Source organism: Dunckerocampus dactyliophorus, chromosome 3, assembly GCF_027744805.1.
Source record: "Dunckerocampus dactyliophorus isolate RoL2022-P2 chromosome 3, RoL_Ddac_1.1, whole genome shotgun sequence".
Lineage (NCBI taxonomy): Eukaryota > Metazoa > Chordata > Actinopteri > Syngnathiformes > Syngnathidae > Dunckerocampus > Dunckerocampus dactyliophorus.
In genome coordinates, this window is record NC_072821.1 from 5035007 (window position 1) to 5053926 (window position 18920).

The 18920-nt window shown below is 42.3% G+C and overlaps 1 protein-coding gene and 1 long non-coding RNA gene across 5 annotated transcripts; one reads left to right on the forward strand and one right to left on the reverse strand.

The window, feature by feature from the left end:
- Positions 1 to 286: 286 nt before the first annotated feature.
- LOC129178049 (uncharacterized) lies at positions 287 to 3371 on the reverse strand. The gene is made up of 3 exons (XR_008569741.1): positions 3342 to 3371; positions 1532 to 1549; positions 287 to 1415 (listed from the first exon to the last, which is right to left on the reverse strand). It is a non-coding gene; the product is annotated as an uncharacterized LOC129178049 (long non-coding RNA).
- On the forward strand, positions 1335 to 18920 carry pkma (pyruvate kinase M1/2a). Of its 4 annotated transcripts, XM_054769743.1 has the most exons (12): positions 1335 to 1469; positions 2730 to 2866; positions 7790 to 7974; positions 8100 to 8191; positions 9087 to 9218; positions 9558 to 9744; positions 11432 to 11702; positions 11884 to 12034; positions 12146 to 12298; positions 15548 to 15714; positions 16844 to 17025; positions 17827 to 18920. In XM_054769743.1, exons 3-12 carry the CDS (start codon positions 7818 to 7820, stop codon positions 17931 to 17933), a joined length of 1599 nt encoding a protein of 532 aa, XP_054625718.1. In that variant the 5' UTR covers positions 1335 to 1469; positions 2730 to 2866; positions 7790 to 7817; the 3' UTR covers positions 17934 to 18920. The 4 variants fall into 4 exon arrangements, with proteins under 4 accessions (XP_054625718.1, XP_054625717.1, XP_054625716.1 ...); XM_054769742.1 differs by lacking the exon at positions 2730 to 2866 and having other exon boundaries at positions 1426 to 1469; XM_054769741.1 differs by lacking the exons at positions 1335 to 1469; positions 2730 to 2866; positions 15548 to 15714 and adding exons at positions 3499 to 3664; positions 16013 to 16179.

An 18920-nucleotide genomic window follows, 5' to 3' on the forward strand; every position in this document is an offset into this window, starting at 1 on the left:
AAGAATAACGACATTTTAACCTGAAGACATCAATACCTATACTGATGATTTTTAATCAACTTTACCAAGTAATATGTATGTTTTTTATTCTGACATCATTATTTATCATTACATTTCCACAGTTTTATTGTTCATACCTGGTTTTGGGATGGTTTCCATTCCCATGTCAGTCAATGACAACACAACTGAACACAAAATGCAGTTTTTAAATGAAACTTTTTATTATTTAGGGAGAAAAACAATCCAAACCTACATGACCCTGTTTGAAAAAGTGATTGCCCCCCTGTTAAAATATGACTTAACCGAGATGAATTGAGATCAGTCTGGAAAACGTTATGAAGCCATTTCTAAAGCTTTGGGACTCCAGCGAACCACGGTGAGAGCCATTATCCACAAATGGCAAGAACATGGAACCAGCCACTCCCGACCAACCAAAATTATCCCAAAAGCGCAGTGACAACTCATCCAAGAGGTCACAAAAGACCCCACAACAACATCTAAAGAACTGCAGGCGTCACTTGCCTCGGTTAAGGTCAGTGTTCAAGAGCAATGACACATGGGAGTATTTTAGTTATATTCAAATAAGAATTTTCTATTTAAAACAAAGCAGTGATGTAGATTATGCTGATTTATTATATAAAATGTATTATGTAAGGATTGCCTTCGCGTGCATGTCGGAGACAATACAGTCGTTACGAGGCCTTTGGGATAATCTGTCTTTACCCTCGTTATCCCACTGTGTCTATTTGGGACTGACCTAAAGACTGAAGCGATTAAGCATGTCAACCGTCTGCTCTGCCTGTTGTTAGAAAGAGAAAGTGAAGACATTTCCAAATTATAGTGACTTTTTCCCACAAGGCCTGATTGCATACTAATCAATAACACATACAGTTTGTTGAGGACATACAGTATAGAACACACTACTGTATGTTTATTTTGTTATCCAAGTTAAGATGTTTTTATATCCATATTAAATTGTGTTTTGTTTTAAAAGTCACATTTCATTACACACATAGAAATGTGTCCAGTTAAAGTTTATCTTAGTTTCGCATATGTCACATACAAATATAACAGAAGCCTATCTTAGAAAGCTACAAAACACATTTTCCATATATATGCCTCTGGTAGACGCCGCATCCTAATTAATTGCAGGATTTATTTGAATAAACAAATGCTGCACATCAAATAAACCTACTTCTATATCTCCAAGAGAAAATACATTACTGATTAAAGCCTTTAGGGCATCCTAGCTGCTGATGTTGGAGATTTCCACTGTGCCTCTTTGTTCCCCCACCAGTAGGTGACCAGTAGGGCAGCGGCGGGACTGGACGGCCGCTCTGTCCATCACCTGGACAGGTGTGTCCATTAGCCTCGGGCGGCTGAGTGCAGTGGATCCAGGCAGAGGCTAACAGTGCCTGGTGAGATAACAACAGCACCATCATGGGCAGTGGAAGCAGCAGTGCTTGCAGGTGAGAGCAAAGTGGGTCACAGGGAGGAGTCGATTGATGTATTCACTGAAGGTTTTACCTACAGCTGTGGGCCATAAGTCCTGGAAAACATGATGAAAAAATGAGATGCATCCTGCTATATTGATATATATTTTGGCACTTTTTGCACATTTAAATGCACAGTCCTTTCTGTGCCTCATCTTGCGTATAAATATTTGTACAATGGATGCAATATTTGCACATACCAAGCTGTACCTTACCCTTATCTTGCAAGGTTTTTGCACATACCAGTTTGCTCAGATTCCTTCATTCATTCACTGATCCGTTCCTAATGCCTGATGAGTTAAGTTTTCTGTCCTTTCCTAGTTTGAGCTGCGTGAGGGGAACTTGGAATTGAGGAACTGCATTTATCTGCGTTTATGCTCTTATGCTCATAAGACAAACGATATGTGTTGTGTACTGATAATCATTGACACCACACTGCAGTGTAGGGTGCAATGAGGTTATAATACTGAGGTTGAGGCTGTATAGCAACACAACACAATTTAACAATGCTGTCAATTTGAATGTAAAGCTGTGATAAACTGCAAATTCTGGGTAGTCACATTATCAGTAGTCTCAATTATCAGATTAAATATTGGCATTCTTCTTTTGCATAAATGAACACAGTTCATACGTTTGTAATTACTTGAATGTCCCTTGGTATTAGTACATTAGATCTCTAGTTGTGATAGTGCAGCTGTTATGGCTGGTCTGTGTACAACGCAGGTCTTATTTTTTGACACTAGATGGCGACATTCATTTAGAGGCGAAACCTGGTCCAGATACCAAGACAACGAATATGGTCTCCGTATGTAAAGCTTGTAAGACGATGCAATGGCTGCGGCTTGTGAATATAACACTAAAGATGCTGGTCAAGACATTACATTTGTAGTTATAGTGTGGAACCATTGTTTGGTATAAACTCTGATGAAGTACTCAACAAAAAGGAAGAATCTTTTTGCGGAAACTTGCAGCAACTCGCCATCATGCGTCACATGTTGAGGCCCCCCTGGCCTGATGAAATCTCGCGCTCTGATTGGCTGACACTCAGACTTCCCCTCGCATCACAGCTCTATCCGGCGTATCCTTCCGAGTGCGCGTGCTAAACTCACTAACCTCAATTTCCTGACGTAAACTTAAAAAATATATCAAACACATCGATAGGATTTGATAATAAAATGTAGCAGGTAACGTACATGTTTATTGTTTGGTAATACTTGCTGTTTATATGAATTATAGAATGGTGTCTATCTCGGATGGATATGCCTCAGCATCCCTACAAAGTAGTTCCGTGGAGTAAGAGAGTAGAGATCACCTTGAGCTGCTGCTTGTCAGTGTACTGACTCTTACATCAGTCAGCGGTTTCCTGCGAGAAGGTGGGTGTATAACTAACAACACCACACATATTTTGTCACCATGTTGTGTTTAATTTAGTTTATGTGTCGCCTGTTATTTTGTCACATTTACACCTAAAAACGCGCGGCGTTGCATTTCACATCCCACGGCTTATCTACCGTACATCAACCTAACCACTCACTCGCTTTTGTCATCTTCTAAGTAGCTATCTTAAAAGCAAATACATATTGGAATGTGTATGGAGTATGTACTGTATGTACAAGTGGACGTATGTGATGAACTTTTCAGCCATCTTGAATGTCGACATTGCGATGTGCCATACAGTCTCCCAATAAGGATGTAATTTTGGTAATTCTGTCATGGGCGAGTATGTTTTATGATCTCTTTCAGTGTCGAAGAAAGCCTTGTTATATTCTTCATCAAACTCACGACATCCCAATGCGGGTTTCAATGCATTTCAGGAAGAAATAGTAACGTGATGCACGCAGTGTTCACCATTGTTGATTCGCTTCCTGATGCTTCCTGTTGTGGGCGTGGCTTATGCGTCTCTTTGGCCTCTGATTGGTCGTTTCCGTCCACTAGCGCTTACCTACGTGAAAATATGACGCAGTGATAAGAGCGTCATTTGTGTCGCATCGACTACACTACAGTTTCATACCAAGTGTAGTCCACAATTAACCGTCGCTATCCTCGAATTGCAAATGATTGCACTTATTCGTAATTTGCTTGAAAATGTCTGCAGAGGAGAGTCAATGCTTGAAGATATGTGCAGAGGAGAGCCAGTGCGATTGTGATCACAGCCCCACCGTGTCTTGCATGTAAGGTTAACCACACTATTTAAATGAAAGTTCGCCTTAAAAAATAATGGCAGTTTATTCAGCCTCTTATGGTAAGTGTTCTGGTTCACTGCAGTGAAAGGAGACGCCTTGTTGACACTAACTACATTTGCAAGCAGATATGCAGGTGGCTTGATGTCAAATAGGAGCACTGTAGTCATTTCTGTCCTTCAGAGTGCAGCCTTTGCTCATGTAGCCTTTGCTCATGTAGCGACTCAAAGCTAATTGGCCTTTCTAGCTATAAACAGACAATAATACCAAGATGTCAAGTTTTTGAGGGCCATTCCATATGATCCCGTTGTCAATGAAAATATATCAGTGTTTAGTCTTTGTAACAACATTTGTGTCCTTTGTAATTTCTCTTTTGTTAGTCTCATATTATAGCTATGCTATGATCAAGACAAGCCTGTTTATTAGAGTTAAATACTTTCATCAAAGTATGTTCATAGGTTTACGCCAACTACCCTGCTTTAGGCAATATAACGCCAAAGATTAATACCCATGGTTTCCTTTTTATCATACTTAGCTGTGCCACTTTCAAATAAACCTTTTCATTAGGAAGACCTGCCTACCAACAGCTGAAGCCTGAATTTTGTCATCAAGAATTATGTTTTAGCTCACTCTTCTCGCTCATATTTGCACCTTTTTAATCCAAACTCGCATCATCAATACGTCATAATCTACTCCCTCTCCCCAGGGAAATTGTTAAACTCGTTCGGTGAAATTCTTCCAATGAACAAACGCCCTTCCGCTTTGGCTTAGGTTATGTGAGAAGTGCATTTTCTGTTTCTAATATGGTGTATCTTTGACTTGGGTTCCGTGCACTTGACAGCTGCTCTCTTTCCCATCATAGCCCTGTTAACTTGCTGACTCATCATCTAGTAAACGGCTGGTCTGGAACATTGCCACAGTTTGCTCCCACTGTAGACTAACCTGATTTGCACAAAGTCAATCAAATGTATAACACTGAACACGGATGCAAGTACGTGTGCAGAGTTGCAGAATGACTGGAATGTGATCGCTCTCTGCCAGTTATATGTCACCTTTTTTAAAGCAAATCAATAAAAAAGATTCCAAAATAATGCAGGAGGTCTTAACCCAGAAAAGTTCAGAGAAGTTGGGTATTCATATCAGAGCTGCCAACTGTTCCAGAGTTTGCGGACCGGAAATTGTCTCTCAACATCTCGACTTAAGTTAAAAATCTCATGGATTGTGTCATTAATCAATTCCAGAAGGTCCGTCTTCCGGTTCCTGTTTCCATGTGTTGGCAAACATTTGGCTGCTATCAAGGTCTTTTTTGTGGAAAAAAAAAATACATTACTAACACAATAGGACTCATGCAATGTATTCGTAACACAATAAGACGTGCTTCATATTGTACACTAACCAAAAAATTTACACAAACCGATGTAAAATTTTGTTGTCATTTCCTAATGTTAGCCGGTTCACATGCTAACCAGGGAGCATGCTGTACTGTATACCTGTTCTATCAAAAATGTATCCTTTTTAAATGACTTTTTGTTCTCAGGAATCTTGGGGGAGGTCTGATTGCCAAATAGAAACACTGGGATGGACATATTAATAGCTTGTTGTGGTGTATACATACCCCAAATGTCTGGTCTAAAATTAGTCCCTTCATACATTGTATAGGATTTCTACAAACATACTGCATGCTGTATGTTATTATTAGCCCTAGACTGTTTTTAGGCCATGGGGTGTTGCGTAGTGACATTGTGCAGTGGAGCTCTCATGTACAACCATTGCATCAAGTCATGGCGATTGCCTTGTCACCATGGGCGCTGTCTCTGCCCTTCATCAGCAGCACCAAAAGGATTTACTCTTGAGCTCCTGAAGGTGTTCGGCCAATGCACAGGTGCTTCATCTGGCAATACTGCTAGGACTGCCACTGCAAGGTATGGTGTTAGAAGCTCCAACACGCTGGGTTTCCTCTGGCGGTCAGCGACCATGGTTTGCCTCTTTGTCCCCAAGAGGACCAGGAAGATCTACTGGGGGTATGTAGTGCATAGAAGCCATCTTGGATTACCCAAGTGCTGCATCACAGACTCGCAGTGCTTGGTTGGTGACACTAAATGTCATGACACCCTGACTGCAGTGCTCTCGCCTATGATTGCATTTGGGTCCCTTATCAGAAAGGTGATAAGGCACGTGTCTAGAAAGATAGGAAGTCATGTGATCCAGTGTGTTTTCAAGAGACACTTTGCCACAAAGAGTTGGGAAGGGATTGGAGGGGATTATTAGCAGCCGGGTCTTAAATTAGCCTCGCATCTGTGTCAGGGTGACTTTGGACACTTCGAGGTGACTCAGCTGGCTTTTCTGGGGACTGACATGCGAACCATGTCTCCCAGTGAGTGAGTGTTTCCTATTAATTATGTAACCTTTGTTATTCCCATAACACCAAGAGGATGGTGACATGCAGGATTAAATTAATAAAAGACTGCTGCACACAATGAATGTCCTTTTTAGTCATAATATTCCTTTTGTGTTTGTCATATTCCCTTTGTAAGCCATATAATACACGGTAGTTGCACATATAGCAGCTGGAACCCTAGTCTAAATTTGCTGGACTCCATATTTGGCTGTGTTTGTTCACCATTAGAAACCTTGAATCTGAACGTCTGAATGCTCCTGTCGAGCACTTTCTCTTTGAACACCAGCGTAACCTTTACAGCTTTTCAGATGGCTACGACCGTGATATACAAGGGTAACAGTCTCAGTAAATGTAGTTCCAGCCATTCAAGTGCTCTTTTTTTCCCTTCAGGGACAAAAAAAAGGCTCATGAGGGTATTGGTCGCGATTTTAGAAAATACTGTATCTATCATCAGCTGGTGATTGACTTGTGTGTTTCCACTGCATGGCAGTAATTCAACTATTAGGAATTCAGGCTGCCACTTGTTCTCCAATGCAATGCAGTTCACAACAAATATTAGTGAAGGTGTGGTGACTGCTGAGCTGAGTCCAAGGTTGAAAGATTTCTAATGTACTTTCTTAAGGGTGAAAGCTTGCGGGGGGGAAAAAAACAACCTGTGGTTCCTGTCCCATGTCTGTGTACTACTGCAGTAGCAGGATGTGACTGAGAGCACGTACAGCACTGGTCTGCTCCATTCACTTCCACTGTTACGTCATCATCAGTCAGCACAGGCCCTATGGAGGCAGACTGCAAAGGTCTGGAATCCTCACCCCGCGGAGACCAAACAAAGAGAGACCACCAGTGTTTGTCGAATGTAACACATTTTTGCTGTGGAGAGATGTGGTTCTAATTTCTCAACCTCTGCAGAATGTGCACACGTGTAGGAATATCCCACTAGTATATCAAGGCGCATCCATATTTTTATTAATCCATATTTAGTACAGTTTATGATGCGCAACCTTAATATTGTGTTAAAGTGCAATATTTCCCAATCCCCTTTGCGGAGACTGTCCTATTCTGTCATGAGGTTATGTAACCATAGCAACAAGAGAGCCATTTGTAGTAGAGTAGCAGTCCCTGCTCAAATGCACCTACCGTGCTTCAAACATCTCATGCTATGCCTTGCATGTGTTCACTTCATACCCTGGCTGTGTAAACTCTGTCATGGGAAAATGGAGGGATAAAAAGAGTGAATCAAACTAGCTAATCTTGTTGAGCCATCAATACTATGATGTTTATACTGTGAATTTACAGTGTATTTTCTACTAAATGTTCGTGGCTAAATCTTATTAATCTCTGTCATGTCAATGGGTCTTACGATGAGTCGTTTCCGTGGGCAACCCAGAGGGGGGTGGCTGGCAGGGAACTGTGTACTCAAGCAATCGGCTCTATATAAAACGCTATTCTGCACGCGTATGGACTTCATACTTTGCCTATTTAACTATTGTGATCGCTATTATGATGCCTTCTAATAATTCAGCATTTCAATTTTTTGTCCTTACTCATTCATCCATTAATATGGCCCTAATCCTCCTCCAAAATGCGAGCCATGTAACTGTAATTTTTGGAATAAAACACAGGACAAAAAAAAACAAGCTGCAGACTGTGCTGTATTAGAACGACCACAGGCTATAATAAAAAAAGTCAACTCATATTCTTGTTTAATTTCCTCCTTTCAGGACCTCTCCAGATCCCATAATAATCGCCATGCCTCAGCTAAAGTGTGCCGACATGGGCTCCGCCTTCATCCAGACGCAGCAGCTCAACGCCGCCATGGCTGACACTTTCCTGGAACACATGTGCCTGCTGGATATTGACTCGGAACCCACCACTGCTCGCAATACTGGCATCATCTGCACCATTGGTGTGTCCACACTGCCCTTGCACACAGTGTTGTTCAATCTGTCATGACAGTTCATTTGCATGCAGGGTAATAAGTGTGTGTACTCGTAAACAATGATGAATTTCCACATTTATATCACCCTTTAGGGCCAGCCTCTCGCTCTGTGGACATCCTGAAAGAGATGATCAAGTCTGGAATGAACATTGCCCGCTTGAACTTCTCCCACGGCACACACGAGGTGGGTCATTTCACAACATCCTCTTCGGTGGAAAGGAAACAAGCAAGCTACAAGCTTGCCACAGCCACAAAAAGACAGTCACGTTCAACCTTTTTTGTCAGACCCTAGTCATGTGCCTTATCACAGATAGATAGGAATTGGTTCGTATGCTGGTCCTTTAAGCAATGTTTGCCTTTTGCAGTTTGCCAGTCATTGTTCATTGTATAATATCTGAAATGCCTAAACCACGTCAACAATGGTGTCTGGACATGCAATAACAGTAAAGCACAACCATCATATTTGTTTTTTTTGGGTCTAACATAAGCAACCTCAGCTATTCATTTAGGCGTAATACACAGCTACAGCTCAGCACGGGTTTCCACACATGAGCGACATGGGCCACGTGCAAAAGCGGACTGTTTGCAAAGTCACAACTAACTGAATTAACGTGGCTATGTGTCTACTAGAGTTTAAAGACTCGTCTCTCATCACAATTTGTATTTAGAATCCCAAGTTTGTCATAGCAAAATCATCCAGAGTCAAACTGTCACCATCATATAACATTGCAAACATTGTAAACTGCAATGCTCCAATGAGTCATTGTAGATACTGAGATAAAGTACTCAGCAGGCAATACAAGGAGGTGGTTGCAAGGTGTGCAATTACTACTGTTTATGTGTCAGTTAAAATGCCATGTCTTAAAAGTTTATTGAACTTTTATTGGAGCATCTTTACCACAATGTTCTCATTGGACTGCAGGTTCTTTTTGTCAATCAGCGTGTTACAAAGAAGTCAATGACTCATGCACCATATAGGTTGATTGCTCTGCTTTTACCGCTGGTTAAAGCAGAAAAATGCTTCCTTTTGATACTTACGTTTTTATAACAGGTTGGGTTTTCGTTTTCTCCTTTTATAGTACCACGCTGGAACCATCAAGAATGTGCGTGAGGCATGTGAGAGCTTTGAGCCCGGAAGCATCCAGTACAGGCCAATTGGTATCGCCCTGGACACTAAAGGGCCAGAGATCAGGACCGGCCTCATCAAGGGAGTGAGTTTAACACTTCCTGTTATGTATACAGTAATCCCTCGTTTTTCGTGGTTAATGGGGACCAGAACCTCCCGCAAAAGATGACAAACCGCGAAGTAGGATTTGCGCCCCTGGGTTTTTCCACAATATGTCTGCCGATATGGCTGTATTTTTTCCATTTGTATTTTTTTATTATTATTTTTTTTTAATGAATATTTTGGAAAAACCCGCGAAGCACTGAAGCCACAAAATGTGAAGTGCGAAGTGGCGAGGGATTACTTTATTTGAAACCTTCATTGTAGTCCAAGACTATGTAGATGGGCAAACAAAAGAAGCAAAAGGACGTGTGTTGTCTGATAGAGCGGTACAGCTGAGGTGGAGCTGAAGAAGGGCAACATGATCAAGATCACCTTGGATGACTCCTACCAGGACAACTGCAGCGACGAGATCCTCTGGCTGGACTACAAGAATATCACCAAAGTCGTGGAACCCGGCAGCAAGATCTACATTGATGACGGACTCATTTCCCTGCAGGTCAAGGAGATTGGTGAGAGGAGTCGAATTACATTTAATATGTAGCCTGCTTGCTGAGGAACGTTTTTTTATACTGGACAATTAACCCTTTTCCACTGCAGCAAACCTTGGGTTAGTTCAAAGCCCGAGTTGAACCAGTGTTGACCGTGCACAGGCTCTATCTACATCAGGTTCATTTCCCGATGTCCTGTGGATGTAAATAACGTTTATTTTGTCAAACATCCGGATGAAAAGCAATGAATTGGAGCTTTTATTTTGATAATCTTTTGGAGCCAGAGTTGAACCAAAAGTTACAGCACCAGTTCAGTCCCCTGTTGGAACAATGATAATGGAAAACCAAAGTTCTAGATCTAGATCTAGATCAGATCTGTTCCAGGGTTACAATGAAACAGTACAAATAATTCATTAGGGACATTTTAACATTCTTAACTGCAATACAAGTGTAAAAAGATGTTCTTAAATGCTACATCATAATGTAAAAAAAAATATTTACACACAGTGCAGAGAGCGATAGCTGCGTGTGCCTGGGAGGTGAGTCACCACATGAAGACTAGAAACGGCTCAATTCTATTTTCTTTTGTTGCGTTTTAGCCATATTGTACTAAACAGCCATGACAACTGTTTTACGGTTGTCATCACACCTTTTTCTCTTAACTCTGGGGTGATTTACCACAATAAACTTAAGTTATATTTAGACCTGTCACGATAACAGATTTTGCTGGTCGATAATTGTGCTACAAATTATCGTTGATAATCGATATTATCGACAACATTTTTTGAGACAATTTTTTCATTGTCATGAGAGGTGTAATGCACATTTGAACCACTAGATGACACTCAAGTATAGTATACCTCTGTTAGCGACATTAGCTTGACACAGAGGTTGTCTGTATGTATGTTGTTAGCTGAGTTGCAAGCTATTGATCTTAAAAGACGTTCGAGATCAACCACGTTGTTGTTGTTCTTCATGTTTCACGGAAACATCACAATTATATGGCATAAAATTGGTGCCATATAATCGTGTTCAATGGTTGCATTTCTTTTGCAATGTAGCGAGCGACACGGTCTGTGAGCACGCACCATTTTGCACTGTTTTGTTTTTATTTACTTTGCCGACAAAACGCCTTCATAAGCACTGACTGTCGGGAAAAAGGCTCCGCTGCCCAAGGCTCCTCCATCGGTAGTTTTTTTTTTTTTTTCCGCAGTTGAGAAAACGCGCTCATTCTGTTTAAAACGGAAATATTCCCACACCGAGGCTGTCGCTTTCTGCCTCACTAGGCTAACTACTAGCACTCTGTATCCCCTCACTAGTAGCCCCGCCTCCACAAAGAGGGTGAATGAGAGGAGGGTTCACTCTCTCTGTTCATTCCACTATCAAACCAATGTGTACAGACAGATGCAGAGTGAACCCTCTTGTGATCCAGCCTGTGTGGTACAGAGAGACGAGCAGATGAAACACATACTCATCCAGTACATGCACATGTCAATTTATCAAGGTCGTCCTAATTTTTTTTTTTTTTATCGTTTCATTAATCCATTTATTGATTATCATGACAGGCCTAGTTGTATTGCTCATACCTCTTTTGACAATTTTAAGTCAAAATTAGCATTATTAGATACAGCTCCTGCTTTGGATTTCATAAAATCGAGCAAGTGTGCCCAATATTGTTAGCCTTTGTAACACCTGATTGCGTTTCCAGGGTCCGATTTCCTCATGTGTGAGATAGAGAATGGCGGGACCCTGGGCAGTAAGAAGGGCGTCAACCTCCCCGGCGCCGCTGTAGACCTGCCTGCCGTCTCAGAAAAAGACATCCAGGATCTGACATTCGGTGTGGAGCAAGGCGTCGACATGGTTTTCGCCTCCTTCATCCGCAAGGCCGCTGACGTCCATGCCGTCCGGGCTGTGCTGGGGGAGAAGGGCAAAGACATCAAGATCATCAGCAAGCTGGAGAACCATGAGGGCGTCCGCAGGTGTGTGCCGATGAAGTTTTTACATGGTGTTATTTTCATATAGAAAAAAAGATTCGCAAATCTTTAGTGAAAAGCCAGTGATGTGCACACGTTGCTCCCTGATGCACACGGACACTACACCTAAGGCGAACAATGCCACCCACTGACAACACTTGTGTAACTGAGGTTGTCTGTCCTACAGGTTTGATGAGATAATGGAGGCCAGCGATGGCATCATGGTCGCCCGTGGCGACCTTGGTATTGAAATCCCCACAGAAAAAGTCTTCCTTGCCCAGAAAATGATGATTGGCCGCTGCAACAGAGCCGGCAAGCCAATCACATGCGCCACTCAGGTCAGAACTTTAGACATTGGATATGCATGTACACTTACTGCTATTTTCCATTTTAAGTGAGGAGATTTCAGGGTTCACCCTTTTAAACTTGTCTCATTACCTGTGTTTTAGATGTTGGAGAGCATGATCAAGAAGCCAAGGCCCACCCGCGCCGAGGGCAGCGACGTCGCCAACGCCGTGCTGGATGGGGCGGACTGCATCATGCTGAGTGGTGAGACCGCTAAGGGAGACTACCCCCTGGAAGCTGTGCGCACACAACACATGGTCAGTAGTAATGATAATAAAGATACAATAGGGCCTTAGCACATCTACAGCTTGTGTGCTCGGGCCCTAATTATAGTATTTTTTCTTATTAGACACTCTGATATAACAATCTTCACCTAACTGCTTCAAATTTCTGATGTTGCATGATTCTGTCAGTCTCTTTTTAATATGAGAAAGTGAGGGTCAGCGGTAGGGATAGACATTCGACAATATTGAACGGTTGCATACAGAAATATTTCGGCTGAATTTTTAATTAATTGCTACAATTCATAAATGATAATTGTCAGGATTTTTTTCTGTCATGTTATGGAGCAAACCAATTCGTTCTTGGTTACTTGCGCCCTCTGGTGGTTACTTCTTGATTGTGAAATCCATTCATGCCTCCATTGTGTCAAAGGGGTCCTATCCTACATTTCAACTTATTCATACGGACAAAAATAGTAGACCACCGTTGTTTCTTCAGTTTCTTGTTCATTTTAATGCCTGGTACAACTAAAGTTACATTTGTTTGGACAAATATAATGATGACTATAAAAATAGCTCACAAGAGCGGAACTTACGAGCTGATATCTAGCCATTGTACTGCCAGAAAAATATAACTCTTATCTCGCATCACAATCCAGGAAGTCCATGCGTGGCAACTTTCCAGGTGTCCCAACGGTAATCGTTGCTCAATACCGTTGGTTGCTTCTTCTTGAAAGTGAAAGCAGGAAGGTTTTTTCTGATGAAAGAATTGTGTAAAGCGGAGTAAGGCAGCAATGGAAAGATATTTCTGAGGAGCTAAAGCCCGATCTTCTGGTCACTGCACCTCTGGCCTCACCACTTCACGGACAGCTGTTTTGTGAAAAAGCGCAGTTTGTGCCGGATTCTCCGACTATTTATTCAGTTATAGTATAGCCAATATCCGCTGGCTCTTTACTGTTTGCTGATACCCGTTAGCACGTAAGCAGTTCAGTGGGGGGCGTGTTCAGGGAAGGAGGCTGCAGATTTTCATGCCAAGAGAAGTATGCAGATTTACCTAATACACAAAGATGTATGGAGCATTTTATGAAAAGAAACTTACTCTAGTGTCCAATATTATTCTAAAAGCCTCTGAAATGAGGTGGATGGAGCCCCTTTATGGCATATACTTGTACTACACCATGCTAATATGAACATTCTATTGAACACATCCCACATTAAATTAGGTAAAATCAAAAATCAACAAATTGGCTTCCTTTTGGTCATGCCAACAGTAGCCACTAAAATGAGTTCTTGTTTTAGTAATCTGTCAAGAAATTAGTTTTTTTAATTCATTATTCTAACCGCATGGCGTTTTAATATATGTAGTGCATAATAGCAATGGAAATGTGCTTGTAATAATTGGCAAAATGTACTGACTTAAAGCCGCTATAGAAAGCCTTTTCCTTGATTTGCTACATATTCACTTTGGTCAGTATAATATATTCATATCTTTGATCAGTATAATACCTTTCAAGAGTTATTAGTCTTGAACTCTTGATGCATGATGTCTTCATCAGTTAGGGTGAATCACATAAATGTCCTGCCTGTCCCGTTTAGCGGCTTACTGTGCATGTTACTGTGTACTGTACTTACTGATACTGTGCAGAAGCACGAGTGACACCGCATTATGCTTCCACACCTGCCCGTTCTGCTTAAATTAGGTTTGCATGCTGTGTATGTCTGTCGCTGTCTGAACTCAAACCACAAAGTGAGAACTTAGGCCAAGTGTGCCCATTTTGTTGATCACGAGCTACGGGTCGATGGCAAAGGTAATGTGGGTCGATCACATAAACAAGTGTTACAGTGGTGTGAAAAAGTGTTTGCCTCCTTCTTGAGTTCTTTTTTGCATGTTTGTCACACTTCAATGTTTCATATCATCAAACAAATTGAACTATTAGTCAATGACAACACAACTGAACACAAAATGCAGTTTTTAAGTAAGACTTTATGATTAAAGGAGAAAAAAACCTACATGGCTCTGTGTGGGGAAAAAGTGATTGCCCCCTAAACCTATTAACAGGTTGGGCTACCCTTAGCAGCAGCAACAGCAATCAAGCGTTTATGATAACTTGCAATGAGTCCCTTAAACGGTGCTGTGGAGGAATTTGGGCCAGCTCATCTTTGCAGAATTGTTGTAATTTAGCCACATTGGAGGGTTTTCAAGCATGAACTGCCTTTTAACCTCTTGGATGAGTTGCCTCTGTGCTCTTGGGGTAATTTTGGTTGGCCGGCCACTTCTGGGAAGGTTCAGCACCGTTTCATGTTTTTCCCATTTGTGGATAATGGCTCTCACTATGGGTTGCTGGTGTCCCAAAGCTTAGAAATGGCTCTAACATTTTCCAGACTGATAGATCTCAATTACTTTCTTTCTCATTTGTTTCTGAATTTCGTTAGATCTTGGCATGATGTCTAGCTTTTCAGGATCTTTTGGTCTACTTCACTTTGTCAGGCAGGTCCTATTGAGATGATTTCTTGATTGAGAACAGGTGTGGCAGTAATCAGGCCAGGGTGTGGCGAGACAAATTGAACTCAGTTGTGAGAAACCACAGTTTAGTTATGTTTTAACAGGTGGGGAGCAATCACTTTTTCCACACGGCCTTGTAGCCATTTAAAATCTGCATTTTGTGTTCAGTTGTGTTTTCATTGACTAATATTTAAATTAGTTTGATGATCTGAAACGTTAAAGTGTGACAAACATGCAAACAAATAAGAAATCAGAAAGGGGGCAAACACGTTGTCACACCACTGTATATTTTCTGTTTAAAGTAGGAGGTAGATCTTTGGGATTTGGTCTTTTTAAAAGGAGCTCGCAGGCTGAAAAAGTGTGAGCACTCTTGACTTAGACTTTAAAACGTGCTTTCAAGGTTCTGTCCTCTCCTCCTCCTGTTCAATATTTCTTGCTGTGTTTTGTATTTGTGTGTACTGTGTGGCAAGCTAACATGTTTTTAATTTTACAGTGGCTGTACAATCATCATTAACATTGCTTTAACGTATGTAGTCCTAGATCACATTTTAATGAATCATTCAAAGGCTTGCGGTGAAGTTTTTGGTGTTAATAATGTTCTCCTGCCTTTCTCTCTCTTCTACAAATTAACAACGCACTCCTTGCTGGTTTTTTTCACATTTCTGTGCTTTTTAACATCTTTGGGTTTCCTATCCTTCCTCCATCTTTACCATCCTGTGTGTGTGTGTGTGTGTTGTGGTGGCTCCTTGGCTTGTTGCATCGTGCCTTCGCTCGCTCACCAGATCGCTCGCGAAGCAGAGGCCGCCATGTTCCACCGTCAGGTGTTTGAGGACCTGCGTCGCTCCACGCCGTACTGCAAAGACCCTGCAGAGGCCATTGCAATCGGAGCTGTCGAGGCCTCATTTAAGAGCTTGGCCTCCGCGATCATTGTGCTCACGGGCTCCGGAAGGTAGGCCGGCTGTCTCGTACTTTTGCAGGTCGACAAAAGCCGATGATGTCAGAGCTATGAGAGGGAAGTGTAGGGCCAGACAGGAACTTGCAGAAGCTTGGGAGAGGCTGGCCATCATGTTTTTTCTTGGTTGTGTCCATTTAGACACATTTGAAAGCATAAAACAAACCCATCAACCAGGAGGTTTTGTAAACTGATATCTAGCCCCTCCCAGCTGTGTGAATGGCAAGTGGTGGTGATGTGCGAGCGAAAGTAACCCCCTTCCTCACCCTTCCCAAACCGGTTTTCTGGGGATCAGATAGCACGAGAGGCCGAGGCGGCCACCTTCCACAGGCAGCTGTTCGAAGAGCTGAGGAGACACTCCCACCTGACCAGAGACCCCTCCGAGGCGGTGGCCGTAGGTGCTGTGGAGTCGTCTTTCAAGTGCTGCGCTAGTGCCATTATTGTTCTCACCAAGACTGGGAGGTAAGACAAGCAGGATGCTCCTAGTGTCAAAGAGGGTAAGTCGTTCCCCGCCCCCCCGGTTCCCTCTTTTGGACCAGATGACTGATCTCGTTTCCACATTATATGGACAAATTTTGGAGAAACACAATTGCATACTTCAGTTTGAAAGGTCCCTCAAGGCATGCATGACTTTGTTGTGGAAAAACTTGAGATGAACGAGAGCTCGTCCAAGTATACCTGCAAAGTGGTTACATACACTCATACGGTCCAGGTGCCCCAATACTTTTGTCCATATCTTGTGTTTTGAATGAATGTGTGCAGTTAAGTAGGGTTGGAGGAGACAGCAATTGACTTAACAAGTACATCATTATTGCAGTGAACTCATGTCACAGCGTCTATGCGTATTGCTACTCACGCCACTTTTCCACTGCACAGTACGCACGCCGCTTGCCACGGCACTTTTGACTCTTCCTTTGGGAAAAACGCATAATACAAGATACTTTCTAGTAGCTGGTCAGCTAGGATTCCTAACGTGCATAGTCGATACCGCAGCACATTGAGGCGAGCGGAGTGGTGCATTGGAAAAGCTCCTTTTGATTACATAAGCTTATTTCACTTACCGGAAAAATTAATTGGGTCAAGGTACTGTAATTACCTAAATTAGTCATTACTGTGTGCTTTGCAGGTCCGCACACCTGCTGTCCAGATACAGGCCACGTGCCCCCATCCTGGCCGTGACCCGTAACGCCCAGACTGCCCGCCAGGCTCACCTGTACCGCGGGATCTTCCCGGTCCTTTACACCAAACCCGCTCACGACGTGTGGGCCGAGGATGTGGACATGCGTGTCAACTTTGCCATGGATATGGGTAAGACCAATATCAATTTTTTTTTGTTTTGTTTTGTTTCCCCTTTTAAACAAGTGAACAAGTGAAAACAAGTGAAACTTTTTTTTTTTTTTTTTTTTTTTTTAAAGTGCTCTGCTGTAACATTCTTGTTTGGGATGGGCATTAATGACACCTTTTTAATTTTAGAAGCAATATAAAGGGCTTCAGACTGACTAAATGGTTGCATTTTGCGACTAAAATATGAGACACTGCGAGTACATTTTTCCTCTACTTGCTCATGTGCGACCAGATAAAAGTACGCCCCTTGACAAGTGACGGATTTTTTCCTGGATTTCCTTGAAAATGGAAAATGTGTAAAATCATTTGACGATAGCCTGTCGCAGTCTAAACCTCCCTACGCCAGCGTGCGTGATCGCTCACCTTTAAATCGCATTTGATCGACTTTACACATTTTGCCAGGCAGAAATCATCAGGGAACGTCTGGAGTGAGTTGGCTGCACTTGACAGTAAAGGGGCCGAATAATATCACATGCCCCTCTTTTCAGTTTTTATTTCTAAAAAAAAGTTTAAAATATCCTATACATTTTGTTCCACTTCACGATTGTGTCCCGCTTGGTGTTGATTCTTCACCAAAAAAATTCAAATTTTCTATCTTTGCTTGAAGCCTGAAATGTGGGCCAAATACTTTCACAAGGCACTGTACATGTCTTTTTTTCGTCTTAAAATTTCCCCCAAAGCAGGTCTCGCAAAAGTGGGGTCATCTTAAAATCAGAGTTGTCTGATATTCAAGTCAACACGGTACTTCTTTTGTTGAATTTGCAGGCAAGGCTAGAGGCTTCTTCAAGGAGGGCGACGTCGTCATCGTCCTGACCGGCTGGCGTCCAGGTTCCGGTTACACCAACACCATGCGAGTTGTTCTTGTGGCCTGAGCTGCCTGAACAGGGTCGCCTTCATCTTCACCTGTCCTCTATAGCTCTCAACACTCCCACCATTCATTCATTCATTCATTCATTCATTCACTCCTCTGACGACACATGGGCTCTACCGGTGAACTCCTACAAAACACATTTAGGCAATATAATATAAAAGAGACCAGGCAGCCTTTTTGCAAGAACCGGGTGGGTTTGTAGGCTTGTTCTGTGCAAATCCACACCCTGTGTCCATTCATTTCACTTTCAAACTTTGAATGAAACCAGGCTGCGGTGCCTCAGATTGACACACGTCGACCAAGAAACTGCTGTATGTATTCACTCTAAAGACGCTTGTATTCAATGCGGTCCAGTCTAGTGGCGGACCCAGGTGCATGCGCATCGCGGCTCTTGTTTAGGTGATGTGATTTTTCCTAAACACCCCTCCTCGGCCGAGCAATCGAACAAAATAGTGGCGTATCCACCTAAACAGAGTTTTGTGTAGTGCTGTATGACGTGTCCTCTATGCTTTGACTCCGTGTTGCACTCCTAATCGTACTCCACTGTGTTACAGTCTATATTATACTTGACTATTATAGTGAATGGTGTTTTGTTTTGTTTGGGACATCCATAATAACTTCTATTTTGTCTAACGCTAGAGAATTTGGATGTCCCTCCCCATTTGAAGCTTGTTACTGTATTTATGTTGTCATATACACGTCACGTGTTTTAGGATCCTGTCTAAGTTGGCACTTAAAATAAAAATACACGAAAAGGGCACTTTGATGGGGGGGCACTTTTGTCCCAGTGGGTGATGGGTACACAAAAAAATCCCCATACTTGTTTGTCCACGTCGATGAGCCTGCTATAGCATTCATCATGTGTCTGACATGCTATTTGATTGTTACGCTAGTGTAAGAGCTATGTGAACGTGAACAGGTCATGTGTAGCCGGTGTACTGAGTCATCACAAGACTGGATTTCATCAATAAAGTGACAAGTACCTAAA

Coding starts and splice junctions, on each gene's coding strand:
- pkma (XM_054769741.1), top strand. CDS start 3,579: ATGTCTGCAGAGGAGAGTCAATGCTTGAAGATATGTGCAGAGGAGAGC. Junction 7,975..8,099: donor TGGCATCATCTGCACCATTG/GTGTGTCCACAC, acceptor ATCACCCTTTAG/GGCCAGCCTCTCGCTCTGTG. Junction 9,745..11,431: donor CCTGCAGGTCAAGGAGATTG/GTGAGAGGAGTC, acceptor TTGCGTTTCCAG/GGTCCGATTTCCTCATGTGT.